Below are 19,205 nucleotides of genomic sequence, written 5' to 3'. Positions count from 1 at the left end.
TTTTAGCCCCTGGTTAATCCTGTTCTATGGCATCAAGAGAAAAGAAGCCAAAAAAAATTATTTCAGGGGTGTGTGTGTGTGTGTGTGTGTGTGTGTGTGTGTGTGATAGGGGCTTTGGGGTGTATGTGAAAGGACTTGTGTGCTTGGTATTGTGCTCACCGAATTCCCAGGCTTTGCATGTGCTCAGAAGTACCCTGTTCCTTCACTCAGATATATGCCTGCCTGCCCATGAGCCACAACATTGCACTTGGCTCTGCTTGATAAGACCTCAGAGTTCTAGTAATAAAAAACCAAAGTACTGAACATATCACCAGCCTGAAACCTGTCCAGCTCTGATCTGTGCCACAAATGCAACTTCCTCCGAAATTCTTTCACCTCCAGTTTAGCAGAGAAAGATGCTGAGCCACAGATTATGCAATCCAGGAAAGAAAACAACAGGGAAGGCAGGAAGGGTTGATAAGGGAAGTGGGCGGTTCTGAATACTCTCTACTGAAACAAACAAACAAACCCATTGCAACCTGTATACATTATGCAATTTAAGTTTAAATTAAATTGTTAAAGGCACCTCATGTGTTTTTAAAGCAGAGACAGATATACTAAAGTAAAATACCAGTTGAACAAAATGTGCAGTTTTTGCATAATACATTCCCTTCCGCTTCTAATTTCACAATGCCCATGTTCTCTTAATCTTTGGAGGTTCCAAAGACTAAAACCTTCCTTTAAAAAGAAGGCAGCTGCAGTTCTTAGGACACTAGATTCTGCATCCAACCATTTCTGCACTTGCACACTGCAATTACAGAAACTGACAGAACGGACACAGCCGTGAGCGCTGGGAAACATCGGTAGCTATTTCGTTCTGCAGCAAACCATTTCTAGGCCTTGGGAAACACCCAAACTAGGATATTTCAAATTCTGCACTCATAGGAATGTAGGAAATTGCCTTATACCGAGTCAGATAATTAATCCAACTCACTCACTCCTGTTTACACTGCGTTTAAAGTTTAGTGTCAAAGTGAACTGAGATCCATAGAGCAAATCACACAAAGGCTTAGGCCACACAAACAGCAGACAAGGCAGTAGTCGTAATTTCTAAGAACAGCATATCCCAGGATCAGGCCAAAAGCTTATCTGGTCCACCATCTCCCTTCCCACAGCAGCCAATAAGATGCCTCTGGAAAGCCCATGAAGAGGACCTGGGCTTCCCCACTGCAACTGTTCTCCTGCAAGTGAAAGTCAGAGCCATGGTGGTATATAGACACCTACCTCTGGTTTGTAGCCAATTTATTGTTTTTAGATGGCAGTTCATTTTCCTTTGAGATTGTGAGGTGCCCCAGAGCTAAATATCTTTAAAATATATATATGCGGCAGGTAGAATAAATATTCCCAGACTATGTTACTAAGAGAGAGAGATTGACTCATTGCAATCAATTATTTCTTTTTTTAAAAAGTCCCTTCACATGCAAAACTTGGAACAGCAGGAGTTGCTTTCTACAGAGTCAGACCATCCAAGTCTTGTCTGCTGTGGCTGGAACTGGCTCTCTCCCCCACCCTTCCACCAGGTTCTCAGACAAGAATCTCTCAGCCCTACTTAGAATAGAAACACAGAATTGAAAGGGACCCCAAGGGTCAACTTTGCCAACCCCCCAAAGCAGGAATCTCAACACGCAGTCTCCCATCCCATTTGAAACCACACTGGACCCTGCTTAGCTTTGCAAATGTGCTAGCAGTTTTATTAATCTGTCTCTAGAATACAGGGACTGATACCAGGCTCTTATGTGTGCATGCGCTCTTCTGCTAAGCTGGGGGAAGACTAGACTACCAACTCTCTCTGACATTTTGTTTTCTGCGTGCAGGGAGGAACGTTCAGCCACACGACTCCCCAACTTGCAGTCTGAAATGGAACATGATGGGTCCCGGGTGAAATTGCATGATGAGTCCTGGGCGCCCTGAGGGTTTGTGCCCTCTGGTGAAGGGACCAGAGCCTTCCAACCCGCTGCCCTGTGATCTCTGGGTTGGGTTCCCTCTAATAACATCCTGGCCAGCCTTTTCCAGGGACATTCCTTGTAGCTACAACTAATCCAGAATGCGGCAGCTAGACTGGTGACTGGGAGAGGCCACCGAGACCACATAACACCTACATTGGCTCCCAGTACATATCCGGTCACAATTCAAAGTGTTGGTGCTGACCTTTAAAGCCCTAAACGGCCTCGGTGCAGTATATCTGAAGGAGCATCTCCACCCCCATTGTTCTGCCCGGACACTGAGGTCCAGCGCTGAGGGCCTTCTGGCGGTTCCCTCACTGCAAGAGGCCAAGTTACAGGGAACCAGGCAGAGGGCCTTCTCGGTAGTGGTGCCCACCCTGTGGAACACCCTCCCATCAGATGTCAAAGCGATAAACATTTACCTGACATTCAGAAGACATCTGAAGGCAGCCCTGTTTAGGGAAGCTTTTAATATTTGATGTATTACTGTATTTTAAAACTTGGTTGGAAGCTGCCCAGAGTGGCTGGGGAAGCCCGGCCAGATTGGGGGGGTATAAATAATAAATTATTATTATATTATTATTATAGCTCAGCTATGTTCTGACACCCAGAAACCTTGCCTTCTCTACCTCACCAAATCCTGCCTCACTTAAACATTGCTCAAGGTCCTTCTCCACCTGGTGGGGTCCTTTTATATACCATGCCCTATCCTGCAACTGCTTACTCCATGGGATGTGTTAGTAGGCTGACCGTATCGACTTCGTTAGCTGAGAAGCAGGCTGGGCTTAGCAAAGTGTAGGAATGATCGCTGGGTGTGGAGTACACTCCCACCCGCGGGCAGCCTCAGCTGTCTGCATGCGTGACCTTGGGGTGCGGAGCACACTCCCCCCCCCCCGAAAAAGTCACAGCTGTCTGAACATCTTGCCCTCTAACCTTTTGCTCTCTTAGTAGTCTGCCGTGCCCTGTCTGTGACCTTTGTCTCCTTCGTCATACATTGTGCAAGGGGAAAATGACGTGGTGGAAACAGGCGCCAAAATAACTTTGTACCACCCCTCGATCTCAGGATTGGAAGATGTGTAAAGGTCATAGTCCAAAATGTATCTGCCTGGTTTTGCATATTGTGCCAATAAAATGAGCCTCAACAGAGCTAGCTGGCAGCTTGCTTGTGCACAGCTCACCTGCATTACCAACTCCTGCTTCATGTCCTTCACTTCAGCAAAGCACTCATTCCAGCTTCAGTGCACAAGGCTGGCACTACTGCTGGGCAGAGTTAGGCCGCTGGTTTCAGGTGTCATGAAAGCAGGGGCGAAACTAGGCATGATCTCACCCAGGTCAAAGACAGTGTTTGGCACCCCCAGGCACAGGCTGAGAACCTCAATGGCAACCTCTGCAGCAGCCTTTCTCAACCTTGTTTTCCCAGATGTTTTTGGCCTACAACTCCCATCATCCCTGACCACTGGTCCTGTGAGCTAGGGATCATGGGGGTTGTAGGCCAAAAACATCTGGGGACCCAAGGCTGAGAACCACTGCGACGTCTGGAGGCTTCACACAGGACAAAAAAACAAACAGCTATCCAACCCCCAGTATCTACAGCACTGCATGTTGTGGTTTATCACCACTGTATATTAAACTGCTACAGAGGGCAGTTTTCTGTCTCAGATGTCAAAATAACTTGCCCCTTAATTGGGGGGGGGGGTGTTCCTGTGGGGCTGTCCACCTGATTATCACCTGGCACCTGTACAGCTTGAGATCAAACCAGACATGATGTAGATCCCTTGATTTTGGAGGAACTGCCAACCCAACCTCTGGCAAGGAGCCATGTCCTTTGCCACCAGGAGTCAGGCAGGTGGGAGCAGCTTTAGAGAAACATGTGGGTTCTCCATTCCTGATTTACTTTCTGAGGAGGCCACAGAGCAAACAGAAGCAGCACCACAGCACCAAAGTCCTGCTTCCCATGGGCTTCTGGTTGTCCACCACCAAAACTGAAGGCTGAACTAGATCGGCCTTTGGCCTGATCCTCTAAAGCTCTTAGGCTCTCGTTCTACTAGGAACATAGAAAAATGCCCCATGCCAAGTTAGGCCAACACGGCTTCTTGCTCAGTGAGGCAAGGCCTGGGAATGGCATTGGCGCTGGGAGTGTCTGCATGCCAGCCATGTGCTATGGCCCTTTGGGCAATGAGATGTGTGTTGTAGGAGCATCAAGATGCATCCCAGAGAGTGAATTTCTAGAGAAGTGGGGAGGATTGAAATCTGAAGACTAGCATTTCATATTTATATACATATTTTCAAAAGACATCCCTAAAATCTCTCTCCGGAAGACAATCCTTTATCAAGGACAGGTACCAGAAACCAGGGCCTCTCCCAGATAAAAAGGGGTGACTGGAGGCTATGCAAGAAGTTCGTGTGCAGCCTATTTCTGGGACTGGATACAGCTCTATTTGCGCAAACTAAGCCAAACTCTGACACAGAGATATGGGACTACCTTATGGCTGTAATTTATCATGTTGTGTCCCTAGATTTTACTAAATAAAATGTCAGATCCCAAGCACTGAAATATTTAGCCAATTAGAAACATTCGTTTAAAGGGGTGTTCCAAATTTATCAGGCAGATTTTTTCATTTATAAAACCTAACTACTTAATAGAAGTAGTTCGAAAAACCAGGGCCAGATTAGAAGGTCCCAGATTTGAAGAGACATCTCCCCATTTTTTCTTACACACAGGAGGAAAGGTCTCTTCTAAGATGAGATCTACTGAGATATGTGTATGTATCATCTAAAATGAAAACGATGTCCTCTTCCAGAGCTATCTATTAAGAATGCAACTATATTTAGCTTTACTTGAGCAACCATGAATCCATTTAATCAGCAGGCAGAACCCTATTTCTTCCTAAACCCAGCTGCGGCTTTTGGTTGTGGCTACTTTATGTTGTCAGGGGAAAGCATCACGAACCCAAACAGCTTTTATTACTTTCCGTGTTCCAAGGCTAAATCCCTGCACTGAAAAAGGATTATTCTCCAGATCCTGGCTCAAAATCAAGCCTTGACCCCTTGTCTACCTTAAGGTTGACCCAGAGCCCCAATCCGATGAACGTCCTCCCCCCCACCCCAAATACCACCCCAAGCACCTTCCAGTGTTAATAGGGTTAGACATGCAGTGAGTGAGGCAAAGGTATGCTCTTCCCGAGGCTTCCTCAATCATTAAGCAATACAGCTAAATAAATACACTCTCTTTATTCATCTGTGGTTCATGTACATTGGCAAACAGTACAGGCTTTTTTCTGTAAAAAAAGCAGGATTCATAGAAAATGATCAGCAATCTAAAAACCTTATATACACGTACCATGTTACTTTTGATTATCTTCCCACCCCAACACAAAACCTGACTGATACGCCTGACACCAAAAAACCCTTTCTAGGTTTAGTGATACCCACAAAACATCGCTCCAGCCAGAACAGAATGCGTAAGGATTCTTAAAAAGGCAGCTGCTCTCCCACCAACCCTCCATGAGCAGAGCTGGGAAATGTGAGGTACCAAAATGGACACAGCTGCCACCACCCGAGTCCCAGTGCCCCCCGCTCCTCCATGGCTTAACCCTTCAGGCTCCAGTTTGCACAACTCGATGATCCACCAAGCTGAGCACAGCCCACCAAACACATACGGCCGCTCGTAAGGGGATCTACGACCTGCTTTGGCTGCTTGCCTGGAACCGTAAAACTAGCAGCCCTCAAATACATGGCTGCACTACAGTCAGTGGGCCTTACACTGTGCAGGCTGCCGAGCTAGCGAGGAATCCTGGTTGCAATTTAGACCCAACCAATGTTCTACGCTGCAGGGTATGAAAGAATCTGAATGGTGCCGATTTTCAGCTTTCTGCCCCACCCCTAGTGCCAGCCATTCGATTCCAGAGTATCTGGCGTTCAAGTCTTGGGTTCCCAGGTACTTCCATTCAGCCACAGCATAAGGCAAGTGTTGATGAAGATTTCCCACCTCCCATCTGTGCAAGTCAGTCCTCTGTGCACTGTCAACAAGGGACATCCCTGTCCCATCACCCCCCACAACTGCTGCTATTTCAAGCATTAAATGAGACAAGCAGATTGCAGTTTGGTTCTGCAGTGTCTTCCACAGGAAAATCTTCATTAGTAACTAGTGATTCATGCTCCCCCTCCATTTACCCAGTGATCCTCAAAGACTATAGACACTAAATACATGCTGAGGGCAGGAAATAATTAAGGTTGCCTAGAACCCAGCGCCAATCCTGCTATGATCCAGTAGTTCCAACTATCCACCCAGAGCCAGAGAAAGAAGAGAACCGGGGCTCCTAGCAGCCCCCTCCCTCACTACCAACTTCCCCTCTCTGGTTCTCCTCTCAATTCTTCTCACTTCACAAACATACAAATTCTGCCACTCTCACCCTCCCACAAGCACACACACTCAGAACTCTTCTCATTTAGTTTTCATCTACTACAGTAGATTAACTTAACAGATTCCCAGTGGCCAGTGGTAAGCAAGCAAAATCCTACCACTTCAAAGGTGGCGTTTTTAAAAACGTCACTAAAAAACCCAAAACAACCCAGAGCATTGGCAGATGAGGTCTCCTTCCACCCTTCTCTGCTTATGCACAGCACGTGATCTCCACAGCAACATACACATCCCCTTCAGTGGCTGTATGGGATCCTTCGTTCAGAGTGTTCATACAAAAATACACCTCTTTGTGAATTTGCTCCCTGCTGACCAAACAAGAGGGAGTTTTGTGGGTCTCAAGGCAAAGGACCCAGGTGATTCCAAAGCAGCTTTTGCCCTTCAGCTGCTTCTGCTGGTGGGGCAGGGATTGTCCCCAGACAGGAATAGTGGAGAAACAGACATAACATTTAAGAGTCAGGGAGAAGCTGGAGAAGTTGAGTTGGCAATGGAAGAAGTGGGATGGGGGCGGTGTGGAAGAGAGTGGGTGAGTGGTCAGCACAAAGTTAGGGGGGGCAGAAGAAGAGATGAGCACGAGGCAGGAGAGAATCAGAGGCGGGACAGGTTTAAATTGAAGGGGGAAGGACAAGTGTTGTGGAAACTTCACAAGAAACCAAAAACAGGTATGGAGGATGTCTCTTTTCTTCTCAATTGACCAACACTGACTTGGACAGGTAGCCATCTGTAGTCACAGAAGGAAGTTCCTTGCTCTGTGCTGTGTGGCCCTGATGCTCTGTAGCTGTCCCCGCTAAGGAGCGGCTGGCCAAAGGTCCCTTGGGCAAGCTGTATAGATAGACAGCCCCTATGACCAGCCCTGCTCCTAGAGCAAAGAGCAGGTTGAGGTGGAAGTCAAAGAGGTAGATGGAAGCCACAGTGGACACTACGATGGAGAAGGAGGTGGCAAAGCCCTTGAGGATGTTGTCAGCATATTTCACCACCACAGCCACCAGCAGGCCGCCAAAAGCTTGGTTCAGGATCACTCCCCACACAAGCGGGGTGTAGCCAAAGAAGAATCCACGCTCAGCCACGGCTGCCCCCTCCGTGGACCACAGCCCCAACAGCCCCAGCAAGGTTCCGAAGATGCCTAGTTGGACGTTACGTAGCCAGACGGAGGCTGCGCTGCCCTTGAGGATCTTTTCAAAATAGACTCCGGCAAAGCCAGATGACAGGCATGACACCACCACGGCCACAAGCCCCACCATGTAGTTCTGTTGCATTCCCTGGCCTCCAGGGGGTGATCTGCCCCCTGCCTGCTGCTGCTCCACTTGGACAATGGCCACACCGACAAAAAGGAGCACAAGGGACAGCCACTGGAGACGGGACAGGCTCTTGCGGAGCATCAGCACAGAGAAGACAGCTGTGGTGAGGATCTTCAGTTGGTAGGTGACCTGAGAAAGGCAGTGCAGTTTAGTAGGCATCCCAACATGCCGTGCGATAGGAGAACGTCCAGCCAGGGTGGGACCAACAGCAAAGGCCCAACCCCTATTCTCTAGATAGGTTCACATTGTTACTAAAACAGACAACGGCCTCCAATGCAGTACTGCAGTTTAGTACCCCGATTCCGTTTCAGATCATATCCTGGTCTCCACATACCAAATTCAGCTAAGGTCTCAAATGGTATGGCATTGGTTTAACCAATTCAAAATGAACTCACTTTAACCCCTAAAAGCCAATGAAGTGGTAGAGGCTCAGAATCACATACCCAGGAGTGTGCATACCGCAATTCCATGGAAGTAGAGATGGAGCGCATAAATACAAGCCTTACGACTGTGGGAACAATGAGAATAAGTGGGCAATACCCTGCTAAGTTCTAAGAACCCAGAAGGACAGTTTGCTCTTCCCCCTAACTAACAGAACCAGAATTATACAAAATAGTGTTGTTTTTTAAATGAAGAATTTCCTACATTTAGAAAAGTGCTGAAATGGTTAATTTGCATAATTTATACAGATGAAATAATCCTGCTTTTCTGCGCACAGAATATGCAGGGTTCCTCCGTCCACCGGAGAATAGAATAACTGCCAATGAACAGCTGTCTATGGCTCTCACTGTAAAGATAGGGGTGTACTATTAACCAAGGCTTGGAAAATAAAACTATAGGTATGGTCCCACACAGCGGCGGACATTTCTGGATGCCTCCACATGACTTCACTAAGACCTGCTGCAGGAGCTTTAAGGAATTATTGTAACACATCTCAGGATACCCACCCATCATGGCTTCATTCAAAATTGTGGAGGTGGGAGGAACAGGATGTGCACATCTATATAAAGTGGGTGAATGAAAGTGAGTAGGGCACCCTCTTCGGAATAACCTGCAAGGGAGGACCTAAGACTCCTTGGGTCCCAGAGCTGGTGTCTCACCTGGAAGGTGGCTGCAGGCAGGTTGGAGATGGCCACATATTGGAGGTTGTTTTGGAGGGTGTAAATGAGAGAAGGCACTGCGAGTTTGAGTGTGTCCATATACTGCACCACAATCGAGTCATACAGGGAAGCAGCAAACTGTTTCAGGTTACCTGGGAAAGGAGAGACAGACAAAGAGACCACTGTCTTTGTTGGAAATAAACGTCGTTGTTTTTAACAAGGGATGAAAGAGGCTTTAATGATGGCTCGGCAGAGCGCCCACCAAGCTCTCTCTTATGTGAGTCAACATACAAAAGGAATCCTTTACAGTGGTACCTCGGGCTAAGAACTTAATTCGTTCTGGAGGTCTGTTCTTAACCTGAAACTGTTCTTAATCTGAAGCACCACTTTAGCTAATGGGGCCTCCCGCTGCTGCCGCGCCAATGGAGCATGATTTCTGTTCTCATCCTGAAGCAAAGTTCTTAACCCGAGGTACTATTTCTGGGTTAGCGGAGTCTGTAACCTGAAGCGTATGTAACCTGAGGTACCACTGTACTTTCTAGTCTGAACAGCAACAGAGGCTTTGGCACTCCATGCACCTGCCTCATGGTGAACACACAGTTACAAGCCTAGTGCTACTATTCACCTGGCGGTGGGGGTGGGGGGAGAGTACAAAGTACCACTTAGCCAAGGCCTTGGCTAAGGTAGAAGCATATGAAGTTCATAACGGGGAGGATGGTAGCAATCCCGAGAGGTAAATGGGCCTGTGCCAGTTTGGCAGGTAGCAGCCTTGGCACCAATCCCTAGACTACAATGTGCAAAACAGAGTAGGCATTAGAACATAAGAATTTACACAGCTGGTCATCCCATCTGATCTCAACATTTTGTCTACCAATAGTGGCTAAACACTTCAGGGAGGTTCACAAGCGGACCCTTGAAAGCAATACCTAACACCCTATTGACAATCCCCTCAGGGAGTGTGAGGTAATAGCCAGAGATCTTCCAACTAATCTCTTTATAAAGGAATTGATGCTGGTGGCTACCCACGCATCTTAGAGCTATCAGTTCTGTCAGTTAATTATACAATGTGTGATTAACGACTTCCTTTTATTTCAAATCTAAGGCCTGTTCATTTAAGTGGATGGTTGAGTTTTTGTTTTTTGATAGAGGGGGGAAATAAGAGTGTGAGTGTATGTAAATACTATCATGCATTTATATTTACAGCAATAGCGTTATGGTCATAGAGAGCCAAGTCCAGGGGCAAGACAGAGCAAGGACAATTAAATGAAATAAATCACTGACAACAAGAGAGATTCAGGTTTTCCAAGCTAGCCACTAGTCTTCACCAAAGCTAAAACTCCATGATCCACCCAGCAAGATTGCTGGTGAACTCAGGCTAATGCGCTGGGAATGGAAGATTGCTGCAAGGGTTTCCATCTTCTGAGGCACAGCAGTCCCCACCTTTTTTCTGAATGAAGATGAGCAGCAGGCAGGTGACTCCCTTAAGGATTTCAGCCATAACCACAGCGGAAGTGGCAAAGAAGCGGTCCCCAGGCAGCGTGCGCACATAGCGGATACTGAGGATGAGAGAGGCATTCTGAACCACCAAGACAGCTAAGCTGATGTACTTCAACCGTCTGTTACCTGGGAAAAGAAAAGTAGGGATCAGCTCAGTATCTCACCCTGCAGCGGAAAGCTGCGATAAGCAACTACCACAACCAAGGCTTGAACAATGGAGACACATGAGAAATGATGTTTGGTGAACCACCACCTATTTCTATAAGAAAGCTGGGGATGTCCAAGGAAGAACATGGAAAACCCCACACAATGGGAGCAATCTGAGTTCTCCAGGGCCGAGTCCATCAGTGACCACAGAGGCAGGCATGAGTGACTGGAAGCCCAAGGGTTACATCCAGACTCCCCACTGCAGTTGCCTACCCTGTGGCGACAACCCACTTTGGGAGATGGGGGAAAGGGAAGCCCTAGCCCACCAGCCTCCATCTCCTCAGAAAGTGATCCTCTCACACAACTAGTTGCTGACAAGAGCACTAAAGTCTTGGCACACTAAGCCCTTCTTTCAAACAAGCCAGGTATTGGCAAACATGAACTTAGTATGGGTGCTTTCTATGTGGTAGGGGTGCAGGGGGGACTCCTTTATCAAACATTTAAACAAAACAGAGGGAAGTATAAGGATGCTCCAGACTCAGGGAAATCCATGGAATGATGTCCTAAGACAGCAATGTCCAACAGGTTGATCGTGATCGACAGGTCGATCACAGAATGATCACGGTTGATCGCGGGCTCCCTTTTGATTGGTGGCTGTAAAAAGAATTGTGTTGGAAGTCTCCAACCCCACCATCATCGTTTTGTCTGTGAAATGGGTGGTTGTTACTGATAATAAACTAGTCATTTTCGCTTCATCTACTTGTTAGCATCACAATTTTTTAGTGGTGCATGTTCCTCCCCCCCCCCCCAAAGAAGCTCAGCAACTTTGTCCTTCCCTTAAAAAAGCTCAACAACTTTGGTATCCCCCCCCCCCCATGAAAATGGGTAGATCACTGCCAGTTGTTTTATGCTGGGAGTAGATTGCAGCCTCTAGAGAGTTAGACATGCCTGTCCTAAGGCATCTAAGGTGGTAGAGAATGAGATGCGTTAGGGGACGACTAACAAAAATGATGAAGTAACACAGTGATCTCAAGTTTTATAGTTGATGTTAAAACTTTTACTGTTGGTACTGAAGTTGATGTACTTTGTAAAGTTGGAAATAAATAAATAGTGAAAAAAGGTATACATGAATTAAAATAAAGGGCCCGGAGATTTTTAGGGTGAAGGCAAGTCCTGCATTTATGAGAGTTAATTGTTTCCTGCACCATCTGCTGCTGGAGGCTCACCTGATCACCTTGGCTGCTGGCATCAAGGGAGAATCATAAGGTTTATTTCCAATTTAACTGGCAAATGGAATTACTACCATAGAGTATTTAGATAAACTTCCCGGCTGAGCAAAATCCCACCCCTCTTGCAATGTTTAACATCTACTAATCCAGGTCTCAGAGCTCCAGTGGCATGCGAAAGGTCAGGGTTTTCCACCCCACTGTTCTGACGCACAAAACGGATCCTAGAGAGCTGGCATCCTGCTCTGCTTGGCTCAGCAAACAATATCTTGCACCTGCCATGGGAGACACACGCAGACCTAGCAGGAAGTGGGGACAGAAAAATGGCACAGCCACAGCTTGCTGAACTACATTCCTATGAACAGCAAAGTGTAGCCACCTGCTTCCTGAAAGAGAAAATCAAACATCAAGAAGCCTAATACAAGCTATTGAAATAATTACAATAAACAGCTGTACAGGCATTCCCCATCTCAGTTCCTGGAGTCACCTATGACGTCCTAATAGGACTGCAGAACTCACTGTTAGGAATAACAGCCTTAAAGGAGTATAATGAAGGCTGGTTTTGTTCAGCAACCCACCTCCCACAGGGGATAGGCATAGCAATGATGATGACTTCCTACGTTTATCCCCAAAATCTGGTAGTCAGAGGTATAATTCCTTTGAAAATGAAGGCGGAACTTTTACACATCATCAGAGTCACCAGTTGGTAAGCCAGCCTTCCAGACCTTCTTTTCACTAGTAGCTATTACCATTTGTATTCATACAGATCACAAATCCTCCGTCACACTAGAAACTGTTACCAAAATTGTAATGAAATACATTCTCCTGGCTCACTATGGCTCCCTAAGGCTTCCCTTTAATATTTCTTTGAGCTCTCCCTCCCTCTCTCTTTTAAAGGGGGGATTTGCAGCGTAACATGGGGACAGACTTTCCTACAGGGATTCACACTTCCAGAATCCCAACCGAAATGGCTAAAAGACTCCTCCTCCTCTGTGCACTAAAATTCACCCTCGACCAGATGCAGAGAAGGACAGCACAGCATTCTTTCCTTGTTGCTCACCAGCAGCCATGTGTGTATTATATATACATATACGTGTGTTTGTGTGTGTGTGTGTGTGTGTGTGTGTGTGTGTGTGTGTGTGTAAGGGCTATCTCTCTCTCTCTCTGGCTAGCGCAGCATATGCCTCTCTCTCTCCCTATAGACATACCAATGTCTCTCTCATATATACATACATATTGGTATGTCTATCGGGAGAGAGAGGCATCTATATATCTAACTGTCTGTATGATACACGGAGAGAGAGAGAGAGAGCCGGCCTCAGAGACCCCTGCCCCCCCCTCTTATCCGCCTGCCCTCCCGCAGCCCAGCCCCCCGGCAGGTTGCGGGGCCTTGAGGCGAGGGGGATGTGGCGCCCCTCACCGCCTCCCGAGCCCCCCAGCTCTCACCTCCTGCGGCCACCGGGCTCCCGCCGCCGCTGCTCCCCGAGCCCCCAGCCGCTGCCATGGTGGCAACCGCCGGGCAACCGAGTTCCCCCGCCGCAGCCGGCACTTCCGCATCCCAGCGTCCCGACGCACTTCCGCTTCCGAGGAGCGGGACGGGCAGTGCGGAAAGGTCATAGAGAAGGGAGAGCGAGAGAGCGGGCAGAGCGGCCGTGCTCCTTTCGGAGGACTCCGCCGCTAGAGGAAGGAGGCGGGGCCTTCCGCTGAGAACCATAGAGTCATAAAATCATAGAGTTGGAAGGGACCCCCCCCAGGGGTCATTCAGTCTGACCCCCCGCGCAGCTGGAATCTCAGCGAAAGCATCCCTGATGGAGGGCCACCCAACCTCTCATCAAAAACCTCCACACCCTCCCGAGTTCCAGAAAGTTGTTCCTGATGTTGGTCGGATTCATAGCTGTCAACTTTTCCCTTTTCTTGCGAGGAATCCTATTCTGAATAAGGGAATTTCCCTTTAAAAAAGAGAAACGTTGACAGCTATGGGTCGGAATCTTCTTTCTTGTAACTTGAAGCCATTGGTTCCGGTCCTGCCCTCCAGAGCAGGAAGTAAACAACAACAACAACAACAACAACAACAACAATAATAATAATAATGGTATATAAATCTTGTGAAATAAAAGAATTGAGGGGCCCTCCAGCTGTTTTCCCTTCCACTTCCCCAGTCCTGTTGCTGCTTTCAACTTCGCAGTCCCCTTCCCACCACACACAGACTGCATTTCCTTAAAAGCAAACAGGAAAATACACTACACTACACGTCTATTCATTTATTTCACTGCATTTATTTCACTCCACCCACACCCAGAGCTCAAGGGGGCATGCGTGGTTCTCCCCCTTCTCACTTAACCCCCACGACATAGCTGTCAACTTTCAGATTTGAAAATAAGGGATCAGCAGCATAGTTGTGTTAACGGAAAAAATCCGAGGGCTCCCTTGGACAAAAACAAAGACACCAACCAGGATAACTTGGAGCAAAACAGCAGTCTGTAGGCTTGGCCTTTATTGAACTGTTGCAACAGGGTGTTCCCCTCACTTGCAGGAGAGTGGAAGTACTCAGAAAAATGGTGTGCACGGCCTTATAAAAACTTTTGAAATTGCCACCCTGTAGATCAAGACCACCCCCAGAAACATCATACATACATCACAGAAAGGAGGGGTTGAGGGATGGGTGGTGGTGGTAACCTGAGTGTCCTGTCACCCTTTCCCCCTCCCCATGAGTACTTTCCAGGTGACAGAAGGGAGTTTGCAGTTTCCTGCCCCCAGAGGGAAGATCTGATCATTGTCCTTTGTTCCAGTCCATGCTGAATCCACTCCCATATGCAAGTTCTTTGTGATCTTGATTGTCTTCTGTCTAGGACCATCAGGGTTGGCATAGCAACTGGGCAGGGCTCCTGTGTATGTGCTGGGATGCTCAAAGGATTATGGCTGGCCTGTATCAAACCTTCCCCATTTTGTAGTCCTTCCTTCATGGAGTAAAATAAAAGTGGAACAGTGCAAATCCGATGTATGGTTGATTTTCTATGAATTTATAACAGAAGCGCAGCGTATGTAGTGTGTGAGTGTGTGTGAAGTTTGTAAAAACTGAATGATTGGGGTGGGGGGTTACTGCTACAGTTGTCAACTTTCCGATTTGAAAATAAGGGATCAGCAGCCTCACCTGTCCTGGAGACAGTCTACGGGATATCTAACAATTCGGGATAGCAGTGGGAAGCGGCTCTGAAATAAGGGAATTTCCCGCAAAAAAGGGAAGGTTGGCAGCTATGCCCCACAACAACCCTGTGAGGTAATTAGTCTGAGAGGCAGGGACCTGTCCCCAAGGTCACACCCAGTAAGCTTCATGGCCTAGTGGGGATTTGAACCTTGGATCTCCCAAGTCTTTTTATATTGATATAAGTAAAAACAACAACAACAACAACAACAACAACAACAACAACAACAACAACAACAACTGTTCCTTTTCCCTTATGGAGTACCCAAGAGCCCATATAGAGTCCTTTTGCAGGTTCTCTATCGGTAGGAGAAAATAACAGAGAAGAACCGGAGAGTATTGAGAAGCAAAGCAGCTAGTAAGCCTGATCTTTATTAACTGTTGCAACAGGGTACTCCCCAACACGCAGGAGAGAGGAAGAGGACCCCAAGCCATGAGTGCAAGCCCTTATATAGACATTTTTCATTGCCCGCCCTGGAGTCCAAGACCACCCCAAAAACATCATACCTACATCACAGATATCTGAGTGCTTTGTTTATCTCCTGTCTGGCAAGTTACCTGATTGCATTATCTGGGTTTTGGTCACTCTTTTGTTATTATAACTACTTAATTCCTGAATCTAGGTCACAGGTCACAGGCTCACACCCTGTTCATATCTTGAATGTGCACTTAAGACAGGATTTGTGAGGACAGGATTTGTGAGGAAAGAGACAATGGGGAGGTTTCCCAATTTGACCTTGCAGAGAAATATTTGAGGTGAATTTGTTCAGGACCTTTTCTGTGGGGTTTCAGACATGTGGTTTATGTATACCGTTATGAACATTTATTTATCTTTATATATGACCTTAAAATTCTTATAACAATATATAATACAGTGGTACCTCGGGTTACAGACGCTTCAGGTTACAGACGCTCCAGGTTACAAACTCTGCTAACCCAGAAATAGTACCTCGGGTTAAGAACTTTGCTTCAGGATGAGAACAGAAATCGTGCTCCGGTGGCACAGTGGCAGTGGGAGGCCCCATTAGCTAAAGTGGTACCTCAGGTTAAGAACAGTTTCAGGTTAAGAACGGACCTCCAGAACAAATTAAGTTCTTAACCCGAGGTACCAGTATATAGGATTGTACTGCAATAGATATACTGCGGCGTAAGCTTTCATGGACTAGATTCCACTTAAGCAGGTTTAGGCTGACATTTGCTGAAATTTACACAGTGACTTTACTGTGCTGTGATGAGACATCAGTTTCCCCCCCAATCAGTCCTTCCTGAACCTTCCTTGAACCTTGGGGTTTCTGCCACCCAGTTCCCTTGCCCTGCTGCTCATTCCTAAAGGTTAGAACTTCCTACAAAGGCGAGGGCAGGTACACAAAACAAGCACACAGGTGACAAGCGAATGGCGCAGGTCTTGTCAGGGTGTGGCCGGCAAGTGTGTGCTTGGGCGGGCTAGCAAACAGTCGAGTGACGCTAGTATCAGTTGTGCGTCACATCCCAAACTTACATCCCTGAGGGTGGGATTTACTGGAACTTGCCCTGCTAATTTCACAAATTCATTTTTTTCCCCTGGCATTGGAATGTTCTTTTTCTAGCAAAAGGAGTGGCACTTCAGGAGAAGGCAGCAGCTGTTATGCGTGCAGAAGCTGCCAGGATCATTCCCCAATAGCATCCCCAGGTAGGGCTGCCTGAAAACCTCAACAGTGGCTGCCAGTCCGTGTAGACAATAATGAGCTAGATTGACCAGTGGCCAATACTGTATAAAGGCAGCTTCCTATATCCCACTCATGTCAGCCCTGGGTCAATTAGTGCAAGATTGTAATTTCTCTTAAACCCCAAAAAGTATGAAGGGAAAGACAGGAGGAAATTGCTACCATACAAATGTTGGGAAGAGGTATGGGAATCTCTGAAATAAGAATAGGTATCTGTTATCAATTTTACACTTAATATGTGAATCACTTATAATTCTTCTACTGGCAGCTGCTTCTTTGACCATTTCATTTGCTCAAGAAAATGTAAATGGTGTTATGTTGGGTCTGAAATAAAAAAATAAGGACACACACACACACACATATATATATATACTGTATATATACTGTATATATACTGTATATATAATAAATATTCCTAAATGTAGCAACCAAGTGCATACATAGATGTGTGGGCCACAAGTCTGGAGCAGCATAGGAGGACTGCCCTGAAACCATTTTGACTCCCAAACTGAAAAAAAAAATGTTTTCTCTGCAAGGAGGGAGGGGGTGGGGGAGCCTCTCCATTGTCTTTTTGTTCACAAATCCTGTCTCAAGGGTATGTCTACGTATGCATAGGGTGAGCCTGTGACCTGGCTCAAGAACTAAGTATTTGTCAAAATACAATGGACTGGCCAGGCTCCCTAGGGTATCCAATCAAGTGACCATTAACAGGTCTGCCAGACAGGAGATAAACAACACACTCAGATTTCTGTTGTAGACCTCCCTTTCTGTGATGTATGTATGATGTATGGAGGGGTGGTCTTGGACTCCAGGGCAGGCAATTAAAAATGTCTATATAAGGGCAGACACACCTTTGTTCGGGGTCCTCCTCCTTTCCTGTGTGTGAAGGGGGAACTCTGTTGCAACAGTTCAATAAAGATCAGGCTTATGAGCTGCTTTGCTTCTCAATATTCTCTGGTTGGTCTCTGTTATTTTCTCCGACCGACGGAGAACCTACAAAGGACTCTATAAGGGCTCTTGTGCCCCCCATAAGGGAATAAGGGCAGATTTTTGTTTATTACAGGTACTACATAGCAGATGTGGCTCAGATCATCAGCTTCTTATAGCAAAATTCAAGCTTAAACTGAAGAAAGTAGGAAAAACCACTGGGCCAGTAAGATACAATCTAAGTCAAATCCCTTATGAATACACAGTGGAAGTGAGGAACAGGTTTAAGGATTTAGATTTGCTGGACAGAGTGCCTGAAGAACTATGGATGGAGGCTCATAACATTATACAGGAGGCAGCAATGAAAACCATACCAATGAAAAGGAAATGCAAGAAAGCAAAGTGGCTGTCCAATGAGGCCTTACAAATAGCGGGGGGAGAAGGCAAGCAAAATGCGAGGGAGATGGTGAAAGATACAGGAAATTGAATGCAGATTTCCAAAGAATAGCAAGGAGAGAGAAGAAGACCTTCTTAAACGAGCAATGCAAAGAAATAGAGGAAAGCAATAGAATGGGAAGAACCAGAGATCTGTTCAAGAAAATTGGAGATATGAAAGGAACATTCCGTACAAAGATTTCCATAATAAAGGACAAAAGTGGAAAGGACCTAACAGAAGCAGAAGACATTAAGAAGAGGTGGCAAGAATACACAGAGGAATTATACCAGAAAGAAATGGATGTCTCGTATACCCCAGGTAGTGTGGTTGCTGACCTTGAGCCAGACATCCTGGAGAGTGAAGTCAAATGGGCCTTAGAAAGCACTGCAAATAACAAGGCCAGTGGAAGTGATGGTATTCCAGCTGAACTATTTAAAATTTTAAAAGATGATGCCGTTAAGGTGCTACACTCAATATGCCAGCAAGCTTGGAAAACACAGCAGTGGCCAGAAGATTGGAGAAGATCAGTCTACATCCCAATCCCAAAGAAGGGCAGTGCCAAAGAATGCTCCAACTACCGCACAATTGCACTCATTTCACACGCATGCTTAAAATTCTACAAGGCAGGCTCAAGCAGTATGTGGACCGAGAACTCCCAGAAGTGCAAGCTGGATTTAGAAGAGGCAGAGGAACCAGAGACCAAATTGCAAACATGTGCTGGATTATGGAGAAAGCTAGAGAGTTCCAGAAAGACATCTACTTCTGCTTCATTGACTATGCAAAAGCCTTTGACTGTGTTGACCACGGCAAACTATGGCAAGTTCTTAAAGAAATGGGAGTGCCTGATCACCTCATCTGTCTCCTGAGAAATCTCTATGTGGGACAAGTAGCTACAGTTAGAACTGGATATGGAACAACTGATTGGTTCAAAATTGGGAAAGGAGTACGACAAGGCGGTATTTTGTCTCCCTGCTTGTTTAACTTATATGCAGAATTCATCATGCGAAAGGCTGGGCGGGATGAATTCCTAGCCGGAATTAAGATTGCCGGAAGAAATATCAACAACCTCAGATATGCAGATGACACAACCTTGATGGCAGAAAATGAGGAGGAATTAAAGAACATTTTAATGAGGGTGAAAGAGGAGAGCACAAAATATGGTCTGAAACTCAACATAAAAAAAACGAAGATCATGGCCACTGGTCCCATCACCTCCTGGCAAATAGAAGGGGAAGAAATGGAGGCAGTGAGAGATTTTACTTTCTTG

At 46.5% G+C, this 19,205-nt stretch overlaps 1 protein-coding gene across 1 annotated transcript; it reads right to left on the bottom strand.

Moving 5' to 3' along the window:
- Positions 1-5,194: 5,194 nt before the first annotated feature.
- On the bottom strand, positions 5,195-13,253 carry SLC35A2 (solute carrier family 35 member A2). Its single transcript, XM_083719517.1, has 4 exons — positions 13,117-13,253; positions 10,241-10,423; positions 8,801-8,952; positions 5,195-7,829 (listed from the first exon to the last, which is right to left on the bottom strand). Exons 1-4 carry the CDS (start codon positions 13,172-13,174, stop codon positions 7,089-7,091), a joined length of 1,134 nt encoding a protein of 377 aa, XP_083575643.1. The 5' UTR covers positions 13,175-13,253; the 3' UTR covers positions 5,195-7,088.
- Positions 13,254-19,205: the final 5,952 nt, after the last annotated feature.

The sequence above is a fragment of the Podarcis gaigeae genome (genome assembly GCF_964106915.1).
Source record: "Podarcis gaigeae genome assembly, chromosome: 17".
In the NCBI taxonomy this organism is placed as follows: Eukaryota; Metazoa; Chordata; class Lepidosauria; order Squamata; family Lacertidae; genus Podarcis; species Podarcis gaigeae.
Note: the sequence above shows the minus strand (reverse complement) of the source record. Positions and strands in the feature narration are given on the sequence as shown.